Source organism: Sebastes fasciatus, chromosome 23 (assembly GCF_043250625.1).
Source record: "Sebastes fasciatus isolate fSebFas1 chromosome 23, fSebFas1.pri, whole genome shotgun sequence".
Lineage (NCBI taxonomy): Eukaryota > Metazoa > Chordata > Actinopteri > Perciformes > Sebastidae > Sebastes > Sebastes fasciatus.
The window spans coordinates 20861266-20884674 of NC_133817.1; the positions used below are offsets into that span (position 1 = coordinate 20861266).

The 23409-nt window shown below is 44.4% G+C and overlaps 1 protein-coding gene across 4 annotated transcripts; it reads right to left on the minus strand.

Annotated features, from left to right (window-relative positions):
• Positions 1–1592: 1592 nt before the first annotated feature.
• Positions 1593–21993, minus strand: LOC141761645 (UPF0606 protein KIAA1549). 4 transcript variants are annotated; one of them, XM_074625121.1, is made up of 21 exons: positions 20404–21993; positions 15390–15598; positions 12755–14059; positions 12583–12665; positions 11958–12257; positions 11223–11409; positions 11079–11138; positions 10679–10830; positions 10413–10590; positions 10140–10324; positions 9860–10065; positions 9594–9721; positions 9459–9473; positions 9156–9352; positions 8836–9071; positions 8269–8404; positions 7455–7640; positions 7202–7254; positions 7001–7128; positions 6727–6881; positions 1593–6575 (listed from the first exon to the last, which is right to left on the minus strand). In XM_074625121.1, exons 2-21 carry the CDS (start codon positions 15535–15537, stop codon positions 6351–6353), a joined length of 4263 nt encoding a protein of 1420 aa, XP_074481222.1. In that variant the 5' UTR covers positions 15538–15598; positions 20404–21993; the 3' UTR covers positions 1593–6350. The 4 variants fall into 4 exon arrangements, with proteins under 4 accessions (XP_074481222.1, XP_074481221.1, XP_074481218.1 ...); XM_074625120.1 differs by having other exon boundaries at positions 7446–7640; XM_074625117.1 differs by having other exon boundaries at positions 7347–7640.
• Between the last annotated feature and the right edge of the window lie 1416 nt (positions 21994–23409).

Sequence of the window (23409 nt, forward strand, 5' to 3'; positions counted from 1 at the left end):
AGAAATATTTAGTTTTCTAGCAATATTATGATTTTATTCTAGAAATATTACAACTTTAAAATAGAAATATTATGAATTACTCTAGAAATATTATTTTATTATAGACATTTTATTCTAGAAATGTTACAACTTTAAAATAGAAATATTATATTCTAGAAATATGATTTTATTATAGACATATTGACTTTATTCTAGAAATATGACTTTATCATAGAAATATGATTTTATTCTAGAAATATGATTTTATTTTAGAAATATTACTTTATTTTAGAAATATTATTTTATTCTAGAAATATTATTTTTTTCTAGCAATATTATGATTTTATTCTAGAAATATTACAACTTTAAAACAGAAATATTATGAATTACTCTAGAAATATGATTTTATCAAAGACATATTAGGACTTTATTCTAGAAATATTTTGATTTTATTCAAGAAATATTTCGACTTTACTCTAGAAATATTATGAATTTATTCTAGAAATATGACTATTCTAGAAATATTACTTTATTCTAGAAATATTATTTTATTGAAGAAATATTATGATTTTATTATAGAAATATTATGACTTTATTCTAGAAGTATTATGACTTTATTATAGCCATCATAGACACAGCCCAGAGGGTTATTGACTGCCCTCTGCCCTCCCTGGAAGAGATCTCCAGCTCCCGCTGCCTGAGTAGGTCCACAACTATTCTCAGGGTCTCCTTCAACCCAGCTCATCACCTGTTTGACCTGCTGCCCTCTGGCAGGCGCTACAGGTCAATGAAAGCCCGCTACTCCAGACTCGTAAAGTTTTTTCCCCTAGGCCATACGGACACTGAACAAACAATAAATCTGTGCAATATTAATACACTGACTGTGAAATACATTTGACTGTGCAATATATCATTTGATGCAATATATACCTCAAGTGCAACTACCTTTGTTTACATTTTATTTTTTACATCTACCCTACCTATTGTACAAGTGCAATTACCTCCGTTTACATATTTTTTTCCTCAAGTGTAATACCTGTTTATATTTATTTATTACATTTACCTGTTTTATTTGCTTTATAACTGTATGTGTTTTACCTGTTGTGTTTTACCTGCCTCGTTTAGTCTTGTCAAGTATTTGTTTTAAAGCACTGACCAGAAGTGGCAACTGTGAATCTCGTTGTATTTAATATGACAATAAAGCTTTCTATTCTAAATATTATTTTTTCTAGAAATATTATGAATTTATTCTAGAAATATTATGACTTTATACTCTTAAAAACAATTGACTTTATTCTCAAAATCTCGGTGGTCCCGATATCCTGTAATACATAATGTAATTTTGATTTATTAGGTCAAAATTTTGACTCATTCTTTGACTAAACATCCTAAATATGAAGCTTTTCTTTTTTTATATTTTCTGTCAGAATTGTGTTTCCATATAAACTTTATTGTTTGGGTTTTCTCTGTTTTGGGGATTAGAAGGATTATTAATATAACTAGTTGTTTTAAATTAATGTCTAAAAGATGATTTTAATCTCTGTACTTTTTAAACTTGAGAAGAAAAATAAATGATATTATATGATAATAAATGATAATAAACAAGCTGCTGGTTTGAATTTGAACACAACTCTTTAATGTTGGTTAACACAATCGTTGAGACTTGAAACAGCACACGGAGTCCTGTCATGTGACTCCGTCAGGTCAGTTGACACTCACCTGGTGAGACTGTTGAACAGGTGAGACTGCTGGCAGTGATCCACGTCACCGACTGACAGTAAAACAACTCATCCTTCGGCCTCCGTTTCCACGCTGCAGCTTCACTGAGCTACACCTGGTATCACAGCTGGATCACACCTGGATCACAGCTGGGCTGATGTGGACTCACCTGGTCCAGGTCTGAACTCAGTGAGGCTGCCTGCTGGAACAGAGTCCAGACAGGAACAACAGGAATGTGGTTCGACTCAGAGCAAAACCTGTACGGAAGTTCAGTCACGACAAAACTAACGATTCAGACTATCTGAAGAGTGAAGACCTGAAAACACATCAATTAGTTCTCAGGTTAATAGTGAGTTCAGATCGGCTGATCTAGATCAGATATCTAGATCCAGATCAGGTATCTAAATCCAGATCAGGTATCTAGATCCAGATCAGACGCTAAAGGAAACCCCGGCAGATGAGATTTTTCATTTTATGCACAAAGGGCAGGATTTTTATCTCGTTTGTGGAAGTTTGTACAAGAATATGTCACTTGTGCCCACCAGTTACTATCTTGTGATATTTTGAACTTAAAAAGTTGATATCTTGCATGCAGAAGATGAATCTGTGCATGTTAGTGAATCTGTAGTTTTGTTGATCAGATCAGATATCTGGATCCAGATCATGTTAGTGAATCAGTAGTTTTAGTGAATCAGTAGTTTTGCTGTGAGTGAACCTCCACAGCGCGGCGGCGGCTGCTCGTCTGCTGGATTCTCACTGAGGATCACAGATCTAGAAAACACAGAAACTCTAGAAAACACTGAAGGAAACATTCAGGAGACGTTAGTGAAACCTGCAGAGCGGCAGGTTGAATCCAGAGTCTGATCTCCTCTCTGAATGTTAGTGTGTGAAGAGTTTCAGACACACCTGGAGTCGTTGGGTTAGCACCATGTGATCCTGTGGGCGGGGCCAAGTCATACAGCTTGACGGACAGGTGCTAGAGCCAATCAGAGAGTCTCCAGTCGGTTCTGGTCCGTGACAGATGTGTTGGCACTGATCTTTGAGTCAGTTCAGCAGAGCAATCACACATAAAATATGTTCTATATATCATGTTTTCTATTCAACACCATATCCACTTTCATTTATACACGGTTTACTGCAACCATCTTAGATTTAAAAATAGATTTTGCAAATGCAAAACAAAACAAAGGATGTATTTTTTTCCTACTGTGTTTGGATGAATGATGGTTTTATGGCACTGTGACGCTCTTTGCTCACTCTGAACTCGATGTGGAATAACTCTTCACTTTATAAACTTAGTTTTAAACATCTTTTAGCAGCATGCTGAACATTAACTGGAACATCACGAGTAGCTGAAGCCTCAAACTAAGTCAAACATGCTGACGAACAAACGCTGTCGTACCAAAACCGGATTATACGAGCGACCGACTTCTTCACAACACTACGGAGAAAACAGCCAACCAGTCATTCAGCATCATTTTATCACAATTTATTTAATTAGTTTGTTAAAATCTGCAGAATTAGACAGTTAAAAGTTAGGACTAGGACGATACACCTATCGATTCAATATGTATTGCGATTTTTGAGTTTTGCCATTCGATATTCTGATTTATTGTGATTGTTGTTAACTTTTTTAACACTAGACCATGGGAAAAAGTTGAATCATACACTTCGAGGGACTTTTACTTTGGAAAATCTCTAAATAATCCAGTAAAAATGTTTGATTTTCAGCATGTACCAGAAAGTGGGACCAGATTAGCCGACCCCTACGTAGACGGCTAGCTAGCTAGATTGTCTGTCTCTGGAACTGGCTAGTTAGCTAGCTAGCTTGTCCGGAGACTGACAGGCTAGCTAACTAACGCCTGCTCTCCTCCTGGTGAAGTTGTTGGGCTCATTTTCTTCTGCTCCAGGTTTCTTCCCGCTAAACGGGGAGTTTTTCCTGGCCACAGCGCGCTTGGTGGATCTCTGTTGGGTCTCTAAACTATGGTGTACGGTCTAAGACCTGCTCTATATATAAAGCGTCTCGAGATAACTTCTGTTATGATTTGACGCCATATAAAAATAAATTGAATTGAATTGAATTTTCTGTAGCATGGTGGAATTAGCATGGTAGCTACCTAACTAACCAGTTGCTAAATGAATCAAATTTAACAACTTAATGCTTCATCCACACACTCTTGTCACAGCGTAGGAAAGCACAGTGCTATCGCCAGATGAGGGACAACTTTGTTCGCCTCATTTTCTGTGTTGCATGACAGTATGGTGGAATTAGCAAGCTAAGCTAGCTAAGTAGCCAGCTGTCCGACCTGGCCAACGGCAGCGCTGTAAAGATAAATTGTGGGCGTATAAATCTTTGGATGCCTATAGTTAACTATCCTTCAGTAATGTCAGTCAAAAAGAGAGTCGTACAATAACGGCGAAGCGTTTCAGAGGTGGAGAGAAAGGGTTGCTAATAGTTTGTGGGGGGGGGGGGTTGATGTGTACCTGTTAGCTTTAGTTTCTGGTTGTGATGAATGACTGGTTTTCCATCTCTGCCCCCGTACAGAAACATTTTTTACCCACCTGTCATGTGATAATCTCATCTATAATTTTCTGCCCACAGACTGATGGATGCAACAAATCAGCGATGAAAAAACTTGATATCAAAGCAATGCATTAGCGCGATTTTTTCCGTTGCCACCGATACATGAACACACGAGCGAGCAGCTACGCTAAGCAACGTTTCCACAGAGAAACAAGCGCCGGCTCAAAATCTACAGCGAGCTCAAACACAAGAATAATACAACCATAGAACAGTAGTTTGGTCTTTTTTTCATCAAAATTAAATATTTAAAGTATACTTTCATATATAAGCAATAAAAAATAAGTAACATCTCAATACTCCAATAATAACTCTTACATTGATATTGTGCTCATTGGGATTCTATCTCTTTACAGATATTCATATTAATTCTTATAGATATTTATATATACTTTTTTTCCTGTTTTGTGTCCCCTTGCCGTAGGGACTGTACGCCACCTCCAGCTGTCGACAGTGCAAAGACCTCATTGATATGGTTTATGAAAGGAGACCTGATCCCCGTGGTTGATGGAAGTGTGGAAGGCAATAAGTGGTCATGAGATGGGATGAGGCTGACGGTTAGCACCACAGAAGGTCCAGAGGGACAATCGACTTAAGAACTTCAGGAGGGATGATTTAGTCCAGAAAATCAGGAGGGACCATCCACTTGGAAGGTCAGGAGCAACTATCTATTCCAGAAGTTCGGGAAGGACAACCCATCCAGACTATCAGAAGGAACAAGTCGCTTCTGGAGTTCAAAAGGGAAGATCCACTCCAGAACTACAGGAAGGGTGATCTGCCCCGGTAGGTCAGAAGGGACCTTCCCTCCAGTGGGTCAGGAGGGACGATCTTCTGAGACGTTCTGCTCCAGAGATCCAGGAGGGACCTTCCCTCCAGTGGGTCGGGAGGGACGATTTTCTGGGACGATCTGCTCAACAGATCCAGGAGGAACCTTCCCTCCAGTGGGTCGGGAGGGACGATCTTCTGGGACGATCTGCCCTAGAGGGTCAGGAGGGACCATTCAGTCTGAGAAGGTCAGGAGAGACGATCCAGTACATAAGGTCAGGAAGGACGTTCCACTCCAGGCCATTAGGGACATCAGTTTAGGAGGCACTATCCACTTCAGAAGTCCAGAAGGGAGCATTCCCTGCAGAACTCCAGGAAGGATCATTCATTCTAGAGGGTAAGGAGAGATGATTCACTCCAGATTTTCAGGGAATAAATTGCCCTCCAGAAAGTCAGTGGGCACGATGTGCTCCAAAAGTTCAACAGGGACGAACCCCTCCAAAACTCCAGGATGGATGAAATGCCCCTGAAGATCAGGAAGGGAAAATCCACTCCAGAAGGTAAGGAAGGACGTTCCATTCCAGACCATTAGGGGGGAGGATCCACTTCAGAAGTCCAGAGGGGAGCATCCCCTGCAGAATTCCATGAGACGATCTACTCTTGAAGATCAGGAGACACCTTCCCTCCAGTGGGTCAGGGGGGGAAGATCCCCTGGGACGATCTGCTCCAGAGGTTCAGGAGAAACCATCCACTCTGGGAAGATCAGGAGAAACAATCCAGTCCAGAAGATCAGGAGAGACTATCCACTTCAGAAGTCCATAAGGGACGATCCACCTTTGAAGGTCAGGAGGGACAATCCCCTCCAGAGGGTTGAGAGGGATGATCCACCCCGGACTTTAGGAATGAATTGCTGCTCCAAAAGTTCAAAAAGTATGATCCACTCCAGAAGTTCAGGAAGGATGATAATCAATAGATCCACTCCAGGAAGCACTTCAGTGGAAACGTGAAGAGTTAAACTCTAATGTCTAATGAAACACTGAGCTGAAGGATGAAGGACAGACAGACGGAACCCTGTAAAGTACCGGAGGTCTTTCAGTCAGGAGACACTGTCTTTTTTTTTTCAGACGTGGATCGTGGTCCAGTGTCATTTTGGGTTTAGTGGCACAGACGTAGATTAGCTCAAGAGAGTCCAGAGTGTGGATCAGTTAGTTTTAGGGTTTTAATCCAGTCTTTACAGGCTCTGAGTGGTTTAAAACAATAATGGTTGAAACCAGTTGAGTCCTGATCCAAACAGATCCAGACCAGTCTAAGGGTAGCTGGTCACTGCAGCCTGTTTCTGGGCCAGACGTCGCAGTTCCTCCCTGATAGCCTTTATAAGAGAGGCGGAAGTGTGGGCGGAGGGTGAGGCGTCCTCTGGTGGGTACTCTGGAGTCGGTGAGGTCAGGAGGAGAGGTGGAGCCGATGGGTCCCGCAACGAGGAGCTGGGCATCTGGAAAACAGAGGAAGAGGAGAACTCGGGAAACGACAGCACCTATAGGGAGAAGGGAGAGGAGGACAGAGGGGGAGGCCAAGACCAGAAAATAAATCCAGATAAAAGACATGAAATGAAACTGATGACAGTGATCATTTGTTGTTGTTGGCCAAGTTTGGTTCGATTTTGCTACTCCTCACAACGGACTCACACTCTCTCTGCTGGCTCCTGGTCTGGACAGGTCCTGGTCTGAGTGCTGGTGGTTCCAGCTGGAGCCAGTGGGACCAGACATGCTGCGACCCACCCCAGGGTACGCACCAATCTGACTGGACAAACCCACCTGGGTCAAGTGGTGGAGCTGCGCACCTGGGTCAACAAATGTAACAGATTCAACAAACGTAAGCCCCAATCGACCCATTTCAGTGTAGGAGGCGGAACGGCTGAATGACAGCAGTGTTCAAAGACAGCAATACAGATGACTATACCTGTGCTGCCCCCTACAGGTCGTGGTCTGGACGAGGAGGGGGGGTCCTCATACGGCCCCCTGCTGGAGTAAACCGACTCCTGCAGCTGGTCTCCAGTAGAAACATACCCTCCTGAGTTTAGGCCCTGCCTGTATAAAACACAGAATCAGTGCTGGTTCAGATCCTGATTACAGACCTGGACCTGGTTTTAAGTGTACTGACCTCTGCAGCAGGCCCTGGACTGATGTTGGAGACATTCCCAGCTCTGCGTATCTCTGCAGAAAGACGGAGAGAAGAAGAAAATGAAAACTGAACATGGAGTCATGTCGGACTGAAAATGGCCTCAGCTGCAGGGCGACACACTCACAGCAGAGAAGGGGCTGTGAGAGGGGGCAGCTGGGTAAGAGCCCCATTGCCTGCCTGTGGGGCGGGCCTGGGGGGAGGGGCTGGGCAGGGCGGGGCTTACCCCACTCACCCCGGCGCTGCCCTGCGAGGACGGTGACACCAGGGCGAAGGCATCATCCAGAAGGGAGTGCATCTGCTGCCGTGCCTCCTCGATGGAGGGCTGGGGGGGCATATAGGGGGGCGGGGCCGGGGCTGAGTCAAACACCTCGTCGGTAGGGGAGGGGCTGCCGTGGTCCGGGGGCAGGTCAGGGTCCGACTATGGAAGAGAGGAAGGAGAGAATAAAGAGTAGGTGTTCAGTCAAATGTGACTATTAATAAAGGTGTTCCACACGGATCAATACTCTGTCCTCTGTTATTTACATGTAGATAATATTTATTTTCACTCTCAGCTCTATAATGTATATCTTTATGCTGATGATACTCTCTTGTATCTGTCAATGCTACCTCAGACTAGTCCTCTACTTCAATACCGTCTGCTTTTGATGACCTCCTGACCACTAAAATTAACTTAAAGTTGTTTATAATGTGCAAAAAGTTAATGTTGGTCCAAGATGTCATGGCTAGGTCAAATAATAAGGTTAGGCCTGCTTCACTCACAGCAGACTAAAACTCTACAGCCTAACTAGTAAAAATGGAGAGACAATGGTTCTGTTTTTAGCTCCTCACCACTAGTGGGGTAAGACCTGTAAAGTTTGTTCTGAGAGTCAATGCTATGTATCGAGGAACGGATATCATTAATATATAATACAAAGAAAAGATTAACCAGAACGCCACCCTGTGGAACTCCACATTCAACGGATGTCAGATTAGAATAAAATCCCAAAGCTTCCAGTAGATCCAGAGTATTGCTAACTGGTTAAACCTGTCTGGCATGTCTGTCTCACCATGTAGGCCACGTTGTTGAGTCCCGGGTACTTCCTGTAGGTGGCGCTGTGATCGGTGAGCAACCGGTCTCGGTCTGTATCAGGGAGACTTCCAGGTCCTGGCTGAGCCCGCCGAGCCCGAGGGGACCGCCTCCCTCTGGACAAAGACACAATAGAAAATGTGTTTCATGGTGAATCTGGTTACACCATCTCCTCAGATACAAATATATATCATTAATATCATAATAAGAAGCTCAGGCTCATATTTAGACACAGTTTTACTAAAATAATAAAAGAGGTTTTCCTTTACAGACCACAGTTTATGAATTAAAGGAAGACACTACAGGTTTAACTAATAGATACCACAATGAAACTTCCCAGTTCATTACTGACATCAAGACAATTGTTTTTTGTGTTACAAGTTTTCTAAAAATGTTATGTTTAAATATTTAAATGAGGCATTATCTAATGCTAACTTATATAATTTTTGTATTATACTATTGATCCTGTAGTGTCTGTTGATATAGTGAATAATAAAAATAAACATTATGAGTTGAGTTAACACTACATGAAGAGCGTCAGTCTGACCTCCTCCTGGAGTCTGTGGGCGTGGGGGGTGAGTGGCCGTCAGCCTGCAGGATGCAGTCCATGTGGTCGTGGGCGGAGCTATAGAGACGCTGTGCCACCTCGCTCTGCACCGGTCCGTCTCCGAAGGCGTCCATGATGTCATCCATGGAGGGAAACTCACACTGACCCCGCCTCTTGGCGCGCTGCCGAAGTTTGTTCCTGTGATGCTCGATCTCAGACTTGTGTCTCAGTGCCACCTGCAGGAGCACCGGTGATGATGTCAGACCGGTTTTAAATGGCGAACTGAAAGGGGGCGTGATTGTTTTTCGTGGCCGTCTCACCTCCGTGCTGACCTTCTCGGTGAGGGTGGGGCTCAGATGGGACGGGGCGTGCGGCTGTGGCGGGCTCGGTCGCGGCTGCATGGCGATCAGCTGCACCTTGTTGGCCTGACGACGCGTGCCGTCGGACGAGCCGCGAGACAAACGGTCGACGTGATCGAAAATGGAAGACGAGGAGAGAAGCTCGTCTGGACCGCTGCCTGATGGAGCCACACAGGAAATAATACAACAGATATATGAGATATCTGACATAAAGATTATAGAGATTAAAGATATTGATTAGAGGAAATGAAGGTAGAAACGGACCCATCTTGTTCCTCCCTTCAGTCCAGAAGCATTAAAAAGAAAAAACAAATGATCTTTTATAATCATTTCATAATAACACAACAGCTTAATTTTCCTTATTGATGATGATGGTGATGATGTCACAATGTCTCTGACCATTTTTGGGCGTCTTCCTGTGGTGTTTCCCCTCACTGGGCGTGGCCACAGGTCGAGTGCTTTCTTCTGCCGATTCTCTGCCGCTCGATTGGTCGCTGCCCAACGAGTCGCCGTCTGACGGGCTGAGTCTGAAACACCAGAGACAGGAGGTTAAGGTTATCATCCATCCATCCCTCCATCCATCCATATTTTTTTAAACTTACAGTATATTTGTAGAAAGGTCATTTTTACAGACCGATATAGAAATCTAAAGTTGTGCGTCTGACCTGCCCCTGCGGCGACTGTTCCGAGTCGCCTTGGTGGACGACCCTTTAGATTTGGGGGTGTTGAGGTCTCCGCCGTCGGAGGGCGTGGCCTCTTTGACGGGGGCGGGCAGCGGGCCGGGCTCCTGGATCACCATGATGTCATCTTTGCTGTGCTGACCGAGGTGGAGCTTCGCAAAGTCGAAGCCTTTCACGCTGGGAGCCTGAAGCTGGGAGAGGAGACATGATAAGCTGTTAGCGTGGACGACAGGAAAGACTTAACCACTTCCTGTTGACCTCTGACCTTCTGCCTCTGCTGGATGGTGTTGATGGCGTCCGGCTGGAACTCAAGCTTCTCTGAGCCGCACAGCTTCCAGTAGAGGATGATGATGATAAAGACGGCCAGCAGGACGGGGACGACCACGCCGACAATCAGCCAGATGCTGCTGCTCTGAGTCTCCGCTGGGGGGACGGACAGGGTCTCCACAGCTGGAGACAGGTGAGTGACAGGTGAGTGACAGGTGAGAGACAGGTGAGAGACAGGTGAAGGACAGGTGAGCTTCAGGTCTTGACTCACGTTGGGCGATGGGTCTCTGGACTCGGTGTCCAAGGACGATGGCGGCTCTCTGAAGGTCCAGGCGGTTCAGCGTGACCGCCATCGCCTCGGCAGGTATACGCTCACCACCTGGACCCTCCACGAAATAGAAGACCTCTAGGGGACGCTCCGCCCCCGACAGCCTCGACACCCGCACCACCTGGGACACAACAGGTTATATACATACATTTGCATAAAGCAGCATGTTTGTCCACTCATGTGTATATACCTGTCTGAGGTGTCCATACCTGCAGACTGTTGTTGCCCACAGCAGTAGCTCTCCTCAAGCGCCTCCTGTTGGACGCCTGCAGTCCCTCCTCTAGCAGCAGAGCCAGACGTCTCTCCAGACGAGCTTTAAAACTCCTCTCAGCCACCAGCTGCTCCTGGACTCCCAACAGCACTGAAACCACAAAACACCTCAGATATCTGTCTCATAAAGTAGACCACCCAAACCCAGACTACCTGCATGGTTTCATATAAAACACTTCAGGTATCTGTCTCATAAAGTAGACCACCCCAACCCAGACTACCTGTATGGTTTCATATAAAAACACTTCAGATATCTGTCTCATAAAGTAGACCACCCAAACCCAGACCACCTTCATGGTTTCACACTAAACATAGAAGTGGACTGGATCGTGTTCTCACCTGTACGGACCCAGGTGGAGCGCAGGTGGTGTGACGTGTTCAGCTCAGGGTAGTGGAACGCTGTCAACACATTTAACACATTTACAGTATACATTTCATGTATTTAATAAATTCTGCCATTATTAACGTGTGATTGGGTCGTACGTTCTGCGTTCTGCTGGACAGGAAATCCGACGTAGAAGCTGAACTCAACCAGGCTGAGCTTCCTCAGGTGTTCGCTGACCTCTGACCCCAGTAGGTAGTCCCGCCCATCACGCACCGCAAAGGTGACGTCGACGGAAACCTTCTGCCCTGCTGGCGGCCGGGTCACGGACATGCTGATGTTCAACAGCTGGAGAAGACACAGATATACAGATGCTGAAGCTCAACAGACTGATTCATTCATTGTGAAGCTGATCACATGTAAAAACTAGTAAAAACTAAATTACATCCGCTAAGTGTATTTTACCGGTCTTTCTGACCGCGATTAACCACCTCCTGGGTGTGTTTTTTTCCCCGCCAACCGGTGTATTTCACCAGTGTTTCTGACCGCGATTAGCCACGACCTGGGTGTGTTTTTTTCCCTGTCAACCGGTGTATTTCACCAGTGTCTTTCACCAGTGTTTTTGACCGAGATAAGCCACGACCTGGGTGTTTTTTTCCCCGTCAACTAGTGTATTTCATCTGTGTATTTATCCAGTGTTTTTGACCGCTTTTAGCCACGACCTGGGTGTTTTTTTTCCCGATCAACCAGTGTATTTCACTGGTGTTTCTGACCGTGATTAGTGGCAACCTGGGTGTGTTTTTTTTCCAGACTCACCTGTACGGTGACGTTAACTATAAACAGGTAACGGACTCACCTGTACGATGATGTTAACTATAAACAGGTAACAGACTCACCTGTACGGTGACGTTTCCTGCCTCATGAGATCGTCTCCGTGTCTCGGCGTACGCCATCATCAGCCCTCTCTCGACCCGTTCGCTGAAGTTACAGACTCTGACGTCGACGTGGTCAGGGACGAACTGCAGCACGAAGTGGATCTGGTACCTGAGGTCCGGTACAGTGTAGAGCGCTGAAACGGTGGGAACGGGGCCGGAGCTGCGTGGTGGTTGGCGCAGGGCATTGATGACAGATATGGCGGTGAAGATCAACGGTCCTGATACGACACGGAAGGCGAAACTGGACGGCGTTCTCAGGAACTGATGAGGCAGCAGAGAGATGACAGACAGCTGTCATTCATTTGACATCAACCAGGTGAGTTCAAGGTGTCTGAAGCAGGTACACCGTTAATTAAGGCTCAGCCTGACAGGTGAGAATAATTAGTCAGTAATGAAGTTCAAACTACAGATTATAAACTTTTCTTCAATTATTTGAATGACGTGACATAATGTTATGTAACATAAAGTAAAGTGAAAATAAAGTAAACTAGAGTCCTTCCAGTAAAATAATGTAATTCCCTCACTAAGTCCCAGCGGAACCTGCTGAGGGAGGTGGTGTTGGTGGTGAAGGAGGTGGTGTTTGTACCTGCAGCTCCACCGAGCGGTTGAAGTCTCTCTTCAGAAGATCTCTGACTTGAGTGAATCCGGCTGACGAACCTTTGGAACTGACTGCAGGAGATAAACAGATCCAGATCAGCCGACGGACCGGTTCTGATGACACACCAGGACCTGGTCTCCGTGTCACATGACCTACTCACCTACTCTGACCAGGTACATCTCCGGCTTGCTGACGTTACACAGGTACTGTCTGATGGGCGGGGTCTGGGCCACTCTAGGTGTAGTGACCGGGGGGGCTCTGGTCAGGCTGATGGCAGTGTTCTGGGTGGTGGTGGTGATGGCGGTGGTTGTGGTTGTCGCCTTGGTGGTGGTCCTGGTGGGCGGAGCTTTAACTGGCTTCTCTGTGACCACTGGAGGCCTCTCCGGTCTGTCGGGGCGGGTGGGCGGTCCCAGTGGGGGAGGGGGAGGAACCCGGCCGGTGGTGTTGGAAGGGGGGCGAGGAGGGTGTCTGCCTGGGGTTGGGACATGGTCTTTGGGTTTTGGAGGAGAAGCAGTTCTGAAGGTGGTTGACAGTGGAGGTGGCGTCTCCTCACCTGTGAGAGTAGGTGAAAGGGTGAGGGGAGGGGTGGGCCCCTCCAGGGGATGCTTGGGCTCCTGTCCTGGAGGAGGACCAGGGCTCGGGGACGGGGATGAAGACGAATGGGGACGGTGGGTTTGGGTTGTTGTGGGAGTGATGGGGGGTTTGGAGTCGGTCCGGTTGATCCGGTCCTGGTCTCTCCCCCTCTCCTTCTCCCGGGCCAGCAGGTTGGTGTAGTACTCCATGCTGTTCATGTCTGGCAGCAGCAGCTCCGTCGGCTCCAGGGGCATCAGGTCCTCCAGGTCGTAGTCCTCGTCCCAGTTGGGGAAGACATCTGGATGGGTGGGGCGGGTATGCAGCGGGATGCTGGGGGTGGAGGAGGAGGGTGAGATAGGTAGGCGGGAAGAGAGGGGGACGGTGGGACGGGCGGGGAAGGCGGTGTCGTAGGAGACCCAGTCCCCTCCGATGTCCTCGTCGTAGGGGTGGTTGGGTAGTGGCGTGGCCAAGGCCAGCTCCTCGCCGTCAGGCACCATGAAGGACAGAGTCTCCAGGTAGTCTCCGGAGCCCCAGGCCTCCTCCAGGGAGGGGCCCTGCTCCCAGGGGGGAGGAGGGGTGAGGGTGGGCTGGGTGTGTGGGGGCAGGGGTGGAGGGAGGCTAGGGGACAGGATGTCTGGAGGTCTCAGCAGGAGGTGGATCCCCTGAGCACCAGAGTCTGAGTCCTCCGCCGAGCCTGCGCCACCGCTGTTGCGATGATAACCAGAGTGTGAGAGCGGGCTGGGGGCCGGGGGTCTGGGAGCCGGGGATCTGGGGACCGGGGGGCTGAGGGCCGGGGGGCTGGGGGATGGGGGTCTGGGCGGGGAGGAGGAAGAGGAGGAGGGTGATGAAGGATGTGACAGAGACTCCGCCGTCCTGTTGAAGTCCAGCACACCTGAGAGACAAAAGGACAAAATATCCCAACTTTAACTGTGGACCCGGACCAAAACTAAGGATCCTGACCAAAACTAAGGATCCTGACCAAAACTAAGAGTCCTGATCAAAACTAAGGGGTCTGATCAAAACTAAGGGGTCTGACCAAAACTAAGAGTCCTGATCAAAACTAAGGGGTCTGATCAAAACTAAGGGGTCTGACCAAAACTAAGGGGTCTGACCAAAACTAAGGGGTCTGACCAGAACTAAGGGTCCTGACGAAAACTAAGGGTCCCAACCAAAACTAAGGGTCCTGACCAAAACTGAGGGTCCTTACGAAAACGAAGGGTCCTAACCAAAACTAAGGGGTCTGACCAAAACTAAGGAGTCTGACCAAAACTAAGGGTCCTTTCCCCGTTTCCAGTCTTTATGCTAAGCTAAGCTAACAGTTTCCCCCCATCTCCAGTCTTTATGCTAAGCTAAGCTAAGTTTCTCCCCATCTCTAGTCTTAATGCTAAGCTAAGCTAACAGTTTCCCCCCATCTCTAGTCTTAATGCTAAGCTAAGCTAACAGTTTCCCCCCATCTCTAGTCTTAATGCTAAGCTAAGCTAACAGTTTACCCCCATCTCTAGTCTTAATGCTAAGCTAAGCTAACAGTTTCCCCCTGTGACACCAGTCCTGAGTGGTATCAATCTGAACACCTAACTCTCCGACAGGAAGAAGATTTCACTAAATGGTTAACTGGTCCTTTCAGTTCTGATGTTTGATCTTCTTCAGTAGATGAAGAGTAGAAGAAGAAACAGAAAGGTGATGTTTTAATTATGAATGTTGTGTTTTAATGGTGTTACTAGTTTAGATTGTTAGATTAATTCAAACACAGCAACGTCTTTCTGGAACTGCTGCTGTCTCTTTAATGGAACCCCCCCCCCTGCTCTCAGCCTTGACTGGGTCCCTCTCATCCGCCTCCGGCTTTGTTGCCGTGGTGACGCCATGGTGACGGTGTGCTTTGCGGCAGCATCACGTGCTGAACGGAGACGTGTCATTGGTATTCAGGAGGAGACGCCCTCAAATACTCTCTCTGGATGGAGAGATGGAGAGCTAGGGAGATATACTGTATGTATATCTATATAATGTGTCTCTAACACACACACATATATATATATCCTTATAAGGAAGTTCCTGTTTCCTACAGGTATCTCAGAGGTCAGAGGTCAGCTGCACTACATCCCAGCGGTGTCTCTAACAGACGCATCTTGACTTTTACTACAAAAACACTGATCCTACATTTCCCATGATGCACCTGTATGGAATGTTTCATCAGAGCACCAGTATCATTAAAGATCACTATTCACCTGCAGCAGGTGAGCTTGATGTCACCATGGAAACCAGCGAGCCTGCCACCAGCAGCATCACACCGAGTGTGCGTCTGCACGCTGAGGTTCTGGGGTCCATCCTGGTCCTGGTCCTGGAGCCAGGGCCCGGCGGGATCACAGGGTCCATCGTCCTCAAAGGGCCGCTGGTCTGATCCTGGTACAGAGAGTCCAGGACCCGTCAGGAGGACCTGGACCACAGCAGGGACACGCAGTCAGAGACAGCCAATAATATTCAATAAACAATAAAACAGAGAGACCAGAGGCCTGTACTACGAAGCGAGTTCAATTTACCCAGGATATCTCCTCGTTATCTGGTTTAACTAACCCTAACAACCGAGATCACGCTAAGCGGTCCTACGAAAGGTGGTTATCAACTCTGTAAATCAACCCAAGGTTTCTCAGTCTGGCTACAAGCGCGTTCACATCAACAGGGAGGTATTTGTAGCATCTGATCAATCACAGACATGGAAACGTGCAGACAGACAGGCAGAGCGGCACATTTAACAAAGGAAGAGTAAACTATATTAGACAAATACGAAGAAGTTAAACACTTAATCCAGACTAAAAGTAACACAGTTGAAGCTGCCAGATACAGGAAGGACAGCTGGCAAAAGAAAAAACTCCCGATGTGTGAATGCGTAAATTAACAGACTTGTTAATTTAACGAAAACTCAAAAGTCGGATAAAGTCATCTAAATATAAATAGCTTTTAAGAGTGTAATGGATGAATGGATTACTCTTCTTTTTACCCTTTAATTAAATAGTGGCGTCTATGACTATTTAAAACCTTCTTTCAGCTGCGTCCCCCTCTCCGGCGGTGTGAAACAAACTCAAGGGCAAGTAAAAAAAAAAAATATATAAAAATATAATTCAAAGCGGTAAACACCCCCAGCATAAATCCAGCTGTCCTTCCTGCATCTGTCAGTTTAAACTGTGTTGCTTTCAGTCTGGATTATGATTTAAACTTCTTCGTATGTGTGTAATATTATCATACAATCTGCGCACTGAGCTCTGATTGGTCAGTAGGCGGTGCTTTTATACGAGTTGATCTCTTATCTGGAACATAACCTGCTCCGGAGCAGGTTAGCTGTTCAGCATCAGTTACCATGGCGTTCTACCCCGGTAAGAAGTGAACCACCTTCGTAGGACAGAAAACCCAGAGTTAACCCTGAAGTTACCTCGCTAACGCCAAATCCTGCTTCGTAGTACAGACCTCAGGACATGTCAGGAGGACCTGGACCACAGCAGAAACATCCCATAATATTCAATAAACAATAAAACAGAGAGACCAGGACCCGTCAGGACCTGAACCACAGCAGAAACATCCCATAATATTCAATAAACAATAAAACAGAGGGACCAGGACCCGTCAGGACAATCAGAGACATCCCATATTTTCGGGATATTTTACTCATAGTTTTGGCATATTTTGCTAATATGTTACTAATATTTTCAAGATATTTCACTTATATGTGCATGATATTTTACTTATATTTTACTAATATTTTCATGATATTTTTGCGATATTTTACTAATATTTGTATTTTATTTTACTAATATTTTTGTGGTATTTTACTAATATTTGTATGGTATTTCACTAATATTTTTGTGATATTTTACTAATATTTGTATGGTATTTTACTAATATTTTTATTAGGGGTGTGGCGAAATATCGTGCCACGAAATATCGCGATATAAAAACTTGATGATATGCATCGTTGAGACAGAAAACTGAATCGCGATATCAGGGCATAATAGGTACAACTTACATACGGGCTCCGGGGGCCAAAGCTTCAGCCTCTTCTTGCTGATGTTCAAGGCCTATGGAAGGAGGCTTAGTACGCGTCATATCTTTGGGGTACAACACATGCGCAGTAAAATCTGGTCTGTCCTCGCATCCTCGATAGTCTAATGTTTAGGTTAGTTTGTCATGTATCTTACTGGTGAACTGATCAGCTGGCTGAGACAAAGCCCCCCACCCCTACCAGCCCTAACGTTACCTGCAGCAGTGAGTGACATCAGCAGAGGACAGGAGGAAAGAGGACAGGAGGAAGGACTGATACTGACTGCCGGAGGACAGGCGACAGGAGGACAGAGGACAGGACAGGACTTATGGCATAAAAAATGGAACTATAAGGCCGAACAGCATTGTTTTGCATTTTATGTCTTTTGAATAAAAGGCTATTTTTACAGTCATATATTTTCATCATTCAAGTTTTGTTAAAATACTGTATTGTGGGGATATCTTATTAACATTTGTATGGTATTTTACTAATATTTGTATGGCATTTTACTAATATTTTTGGGATATTTTACTAATATATGTATGATATTTTACTAATATTTGTATGGTATTTTACTAATATTTGCATGGTATTTTACTAATATTTTCGGGATATTTTACTAATATTTGTATGATATTTTACACATATTTTCATGATATTTTACTAATATTTTCATGATATTTTACTAATATTTGTATGGTATTTTACTAATATTTTCGGGATATTTTACTAATATTTGTATGATATTTTACATATATTGTATTATTTTACTAATATTTGTATGATATTTTACATATATTGTATTGATATTTTACTAATATTTGTATGATATTTTACATATATTGTATTGATATTTTACTAATATTTTCGGGATATTTTACTAATATTTGTATGATATTTTACACATATTTTCATATTTTACTAATATTTTCATGATATTTTACTAATATTTGTATTGTATTTTACTAATATTTTTGCGATATTTTACTAATATTTGTATAGTATTTTACTAATATTTTACTATTATTTTGGGGATATTTTACTAATATTTGTATGGTATTTTTGTAATATTTTTGTGATATTTTACTAATATTTGTATAGTATTTTACTAATATTTTACTATTATTTTGGGGATATTTTACTAATATTTGTATGGTATTTTTGTAATATTTTTGTGATATTTTACTAATATTTTCATGATATTTTACCAATATTTGTATGATATTTTACTAATATTTGCATGATATTTTACTTACATTTTCATGATATGTTACTAATATTTTCATGATATCTTACTAATATTTATATGATATGTAACTAATATTTTGGGGATATTTTACTAATATTTGTATGATATTTTACTAATATTGCAGATATTATACTAATATTTTCATGATATTTTACTAATATTTTGGGGATATTTTACTAATATTTGTATGATGTTTTACTAATATTTGTATGATGTTTAACTAATATTTGTATGATGTTTTACTAATATTTGTATATTTTACTAATATTTTCATGATATTTTATTAATATTTTCATGATATGTTACTAATATTTTCATGATATTTTACCTACATTTCTTGGATATTTTACTAATATTTTTGAGATATTTAATGTGTTCATCACTTTAATGTGTCAGCTGGTGAAGGTGGAACTACTTTTAATAACTTTATAAACTGCTGCTTGTTTGAGTTCTGTTTAAGTTTCTTATTTTATATTCATCAGACCTGAAGCCTTTCTGGGGATTCAGTGTAGTCCAATAATCAATCAATCAGCTGATTAGTCATCAATAAAACCATCATATACTACTAGTACTACTACTATCACAGTGGGTTCTGGACATCTGAAAAACCTTTAACATGTTTTAATGTTTTATACGAGTAAGGGTTAAATCAGCAGCAACTGGACTTGGTTTACATTCTGATTTAATGTTTTATAGATCAAACGATTTATTCAATAATCTGATTAATCAATTATGAAAGTTTTCATTAATAATCATTAGTATAACAGTATTACACCTGCAGAATACACAACAATAATAACACTAATAATGAATTATAAATAATAATAATAATAATAATAATATTATTATTATTAACTACATAATTTTAATACAATAATAATAAAAATACTGCAGTATAAAAATAATAAATAATAAAAAATACTCCGGGCCCTGTTCAGCCTGGTTCTAGCCCTGTTCAGTTTGGTTCTAACCCTGCTCAGCCTGGTTCTAGCCCTATTCAGCCTGGTTCTAACCCTGCTCAGCCTGGTTCTTACCCTGCTCAGTTTGGTTCTAACCCTGTTCAGCCTGGTTCTAGCCCTGCTCAGCTTGGTTCTAGCCCTGCTCAGCTTGGTTCTAACCCTGCTAAGCCTGGTTCTAACCCTGCTCAGCCTGGTTCTAACCCTGCTCAGCCTGGTTCTAACCCTGCTCAGCCTGGTTCTAACCCTGCTCAGCTTGGTTGTAACCCTGCTCAGCCTGGTTCTAACCCTGTTCAGCCTGGTTCTAATCCTGCTCAGCTTGGTTCTAACCCTGCTCAGCCTGGTTCTAACCCTGCTCAGCTTGGTTGTAACCCTGCTCAGCCTGGTTCTAACCCTGTTCAGCCTGGTTCTAACCCTGCTCAGCCTGGTTCTAATCCTGCTCAGCCTGGTTCTAACCCTGTTCAGCCTGGTTCTAACCCTGCTCAGCCTGGTTCTAATCCTGCTCAGCTTGGTTCTGGCCCTGCTCAGCCTGGTTCCTGCTCTGCTTCCACCAGGCCGCTCACACCTCTGCTGGCCTGGCTCGGCTCGGCTCGGTTCGGTCCGCGCTCCCACTGACCCAATTACCGGACCGAAAGCCCGCTCACATCCCGGCCTGTCTCCGTCTCTCCACCGGGACTAACACCGGGCATCACGGCTGCTTTCATCCCGCTCTGCAGTCGCCGTCCCGGGGTAGAGCTGCACATCCGTGCCCTAATTACCCGGTCCGGTCCGGTATGGTGCCGGTTTAACGTGTTAACGAGCCTGATTGTGAGCCGCCTCCCTTCTGCAGCTGGATCCTCCACCACGCCGCTAAACCGACACCGAGCCCCGGTGATGCGGATCAGACCCGCGCGCACTGATCAGCATCATGACACACGCTTTTCACTGAGAGGAAGCCGAACCGAACCGAGCCGGGCCGGGCCGTCGGTACAGGGCATGTTGGATCAGTCAGAGAGGAGACCTACCTGCCATCCTGGAGATGCGGATCGGCCGCGTCACGCCTCTGAAGCCGCGCGGCGCGCTCCCTGCGCGGGTAAGGAGGAGGCGGAGAGTCGCTGCAGCATCACACCTTCCTCCTCCTTCTCCTCCTCCTCCTCCTCCTCTCTGTCCGCAGTCTGCTGAACCAGCCTCCACACGCTGGACCATGTGGACCCGTCCACGCTGGTCCCGGACCGTCACATTCGGTACCAGTCCAGCCCGGTACCGGTCCAGTCCAGCTCCGCCAGTTGAGCCTCAGATGATCAAATCTACAATTCAAAGGACATCTTGTTTCCTTTGTTTCTCCTCACAGAGAGACGCTTCATACCAGAGCTGGACCCGGAGCAGTTCTACAGAACCAGGACCTGACGGGACTTGGACCTGACAGGACCGGGACTTGACTGAACCTGGACCTGCTGACGGGACCTGGACCTGAAGGGACCTGGACCTGACAGGGCCGGGAACTGACGGGACCTGGACCTGAAGGGACCTGGACATGGCTGGACCGGGACCTGACAGGACCTGGACCTGAAGGGACCTGGACCTGACTGGATCTGGACCTGGACCTGCTGACGGGACCTGGACCTGACAGGACTTAGACCTGACTGGACATGGACCTGACAGGACCTGGACCTGGACCTGCTGACAGGACCTGGACCTGACAGGACTTAGACCTGACTGGACCTGGACCTAACGGGACCTGGAGCTGAAAGGACCTGGACCTGACGGGACCGGGACCTGACAGGACCGGGACCTGAAGGGACCTGGACATGACTGGACCAGGACCTGACAGGACCTGGACTTGACGGGGCCTGGACCTGACGGGACCGGGACCAGGACCTGAAGGGACCTGTACCTGACAGGACCAGGACCTTACGGGACATGGACCTGAGGAGGTTCCAGTGAAAACATGAAAAACACCAACTAAACCAATCAGTCTGTTTTATGTTAAACCATCAGTAAAAATAAGAACATGAAATCTAGATTTACCAACAAACTGTGACATCATCAATAATAATAATGAATATCATTTTCAATAATAATTAATATAATTAATAAGTCCTCATCATAAAGGAGACTCAGCCTCTCTGGCGCCCCCTCAGGTACAAACACACAACTACACTACGAGAAGCTTCACACAGCTACGCCCACTTAGCTTTAGAATGTTAGCTATTTAGCATTATGCTCTAGGACAAGCTAAGACATGCTGATATTTAGCAATACATGTTATTCAGAATGCCTACGCTAACATGGGCTATTAATAGGAAATCAATGCCAACTTTGCATACATTTAGCATGTTAGCTGTATTTAGCATTATGCTCTAGGAGAAGCTAAACCATACTAATATTTGTCATTGATTTCATATTAATAGCCTATGTTAGCGTAGGCATTCTTAATAACATACAGTATATTGCTAAATATTAGCATGGCTTAGCTTCTGCTAGAGCATAATGCTGAAATAGCTAACATGCTAAATGTATGTAAAGTTGGCATTGATTTCATATTAAAACAGTAACTGATGCACATATAAGAAGGTATCAGATGATGATACAGTTTAAATCCAATAGAAGTATTTGTGTTTTAACAACAATTATCAACAATATGAAGCCCAATAAGGCTGCACGGTGGTGCAGTGGTTAGCACTGGCGCCTCACAGCTAGAGGGTTGCAGGTTCGAATCCGGCTTGGGACCCTTCTGTGTGGAGTTTGCATGTTCTCCCCGTGTGAGCGTGGGTTTTCTCCGGGTACTCCGGTTTCCTCCCACAGTCCAAAGACATGCAGGTTAGGTTAATTGTGGACTCTAAAATTGCCCGTAGGTGTGAATGTGAGCGTGAATGGTTGTCTGTCTCTATGTGTCAGCCCTGCGATGGACTGGCGACCTGTCCAGGGTGTACCCTGCCTTCGCCCAATGTCGGCTGGGATCGGCTCCAGCCCCCCCGCGACCCCTAACGGGATAAGCGGTTGCAGATGGATGGATGGATGGATGGATGAAGCCCAATAAATACAAACTAACCGTAAACATAAAGTAAACGCAAACTAACCGTAAACATAGAGTTAACATAAACTAACCGTAAACATAAAGTTAACACAAGCTAAACACAAACTAACCGTAAACATAAAGTTAACATAAACTAACCGTAACCATAAAGTAAACACAAACTAACCGTAAACATAGAGTTAACACAAACTAACCGTAAACATAAAGTTAACACAAGCTAAACACAAACTAACCGTAAACATAGAGTTAACACAAGCTAACCGTAAACATAAAGTAAACACAAACTAACCGTAAACATAAAGTAAACACAAGCTAACCGTAAACATAAAGTTAACACAAGCTAAACACAAACTAACCGTAAACATAAAGTTAACATAAACTAACCGTAACCATAAAGTAAACACAAACTAACCGTAAACATAAAGTAAACACAAACTAACCGTAAACATAAAGTAAACACAAACTAACTGTAAACATAAAGTAGACACAAGCTAACCGTAAACATAAAGTAAACACAAACTAACCGTAAACATAAAGTTAACACAAACTAACCGTAAACATAAAGTAAACACAAACTAACTGTAAACATAAAGTTAACACAAGCTAACCGTAAACATAAAGTAAACACAAGCTAACCGTAAATATAAAGTAAACACAAACTAACCGTAAACATAAAGTTAACAAACTAACCGTAAACATAAAGTAAACACAAACTAACCGTAAACATAAAGTAAACACAAGCTAACCGTAAACATAAAGTTAACACAAGCTAAACACAAACTAACCGTAAACATAAAGTAAACACAAACTAACTGTAAACATAAAGTTAACACAAGCTAACCGTAAACATAAAGTAAACACAAGCTAACCGTAAATATAAAGTAAACACAAACTAACCGTAAACATAAAGTTAACAAACTAACCGTAAACATAAAGTAAACACAAACTAACTGTAAACATAAAGTTAACACAAGCTAACCGTAAACATAAAGTA

Excerpts from the sequence above, each read along its gene's own strand:
- LOC141761645 (XM_074625117.1), bottom strand. The coding sequence starts at position 15,537 with ATGGACCCTGTGATCCCGCCGGGCCCTGGCTCCAGGACCAGGACCAGG. Across the intron at positions 14,060-15,389 it reads ATCAAGCTCACCTGCTGCAG|GTGTGCTGGACTTCAACAGG; the intron begins GTGAATAGTGAT and ends TTTGTCTCTCAG. Across the intron at positions 7,641-8,268 it reads TCAACAACGTGGCCTACATG|TCGGACCCTGACCTGCCCCC; the intron begins GTGAGACAGACA and ends TCTCTTCCATAG.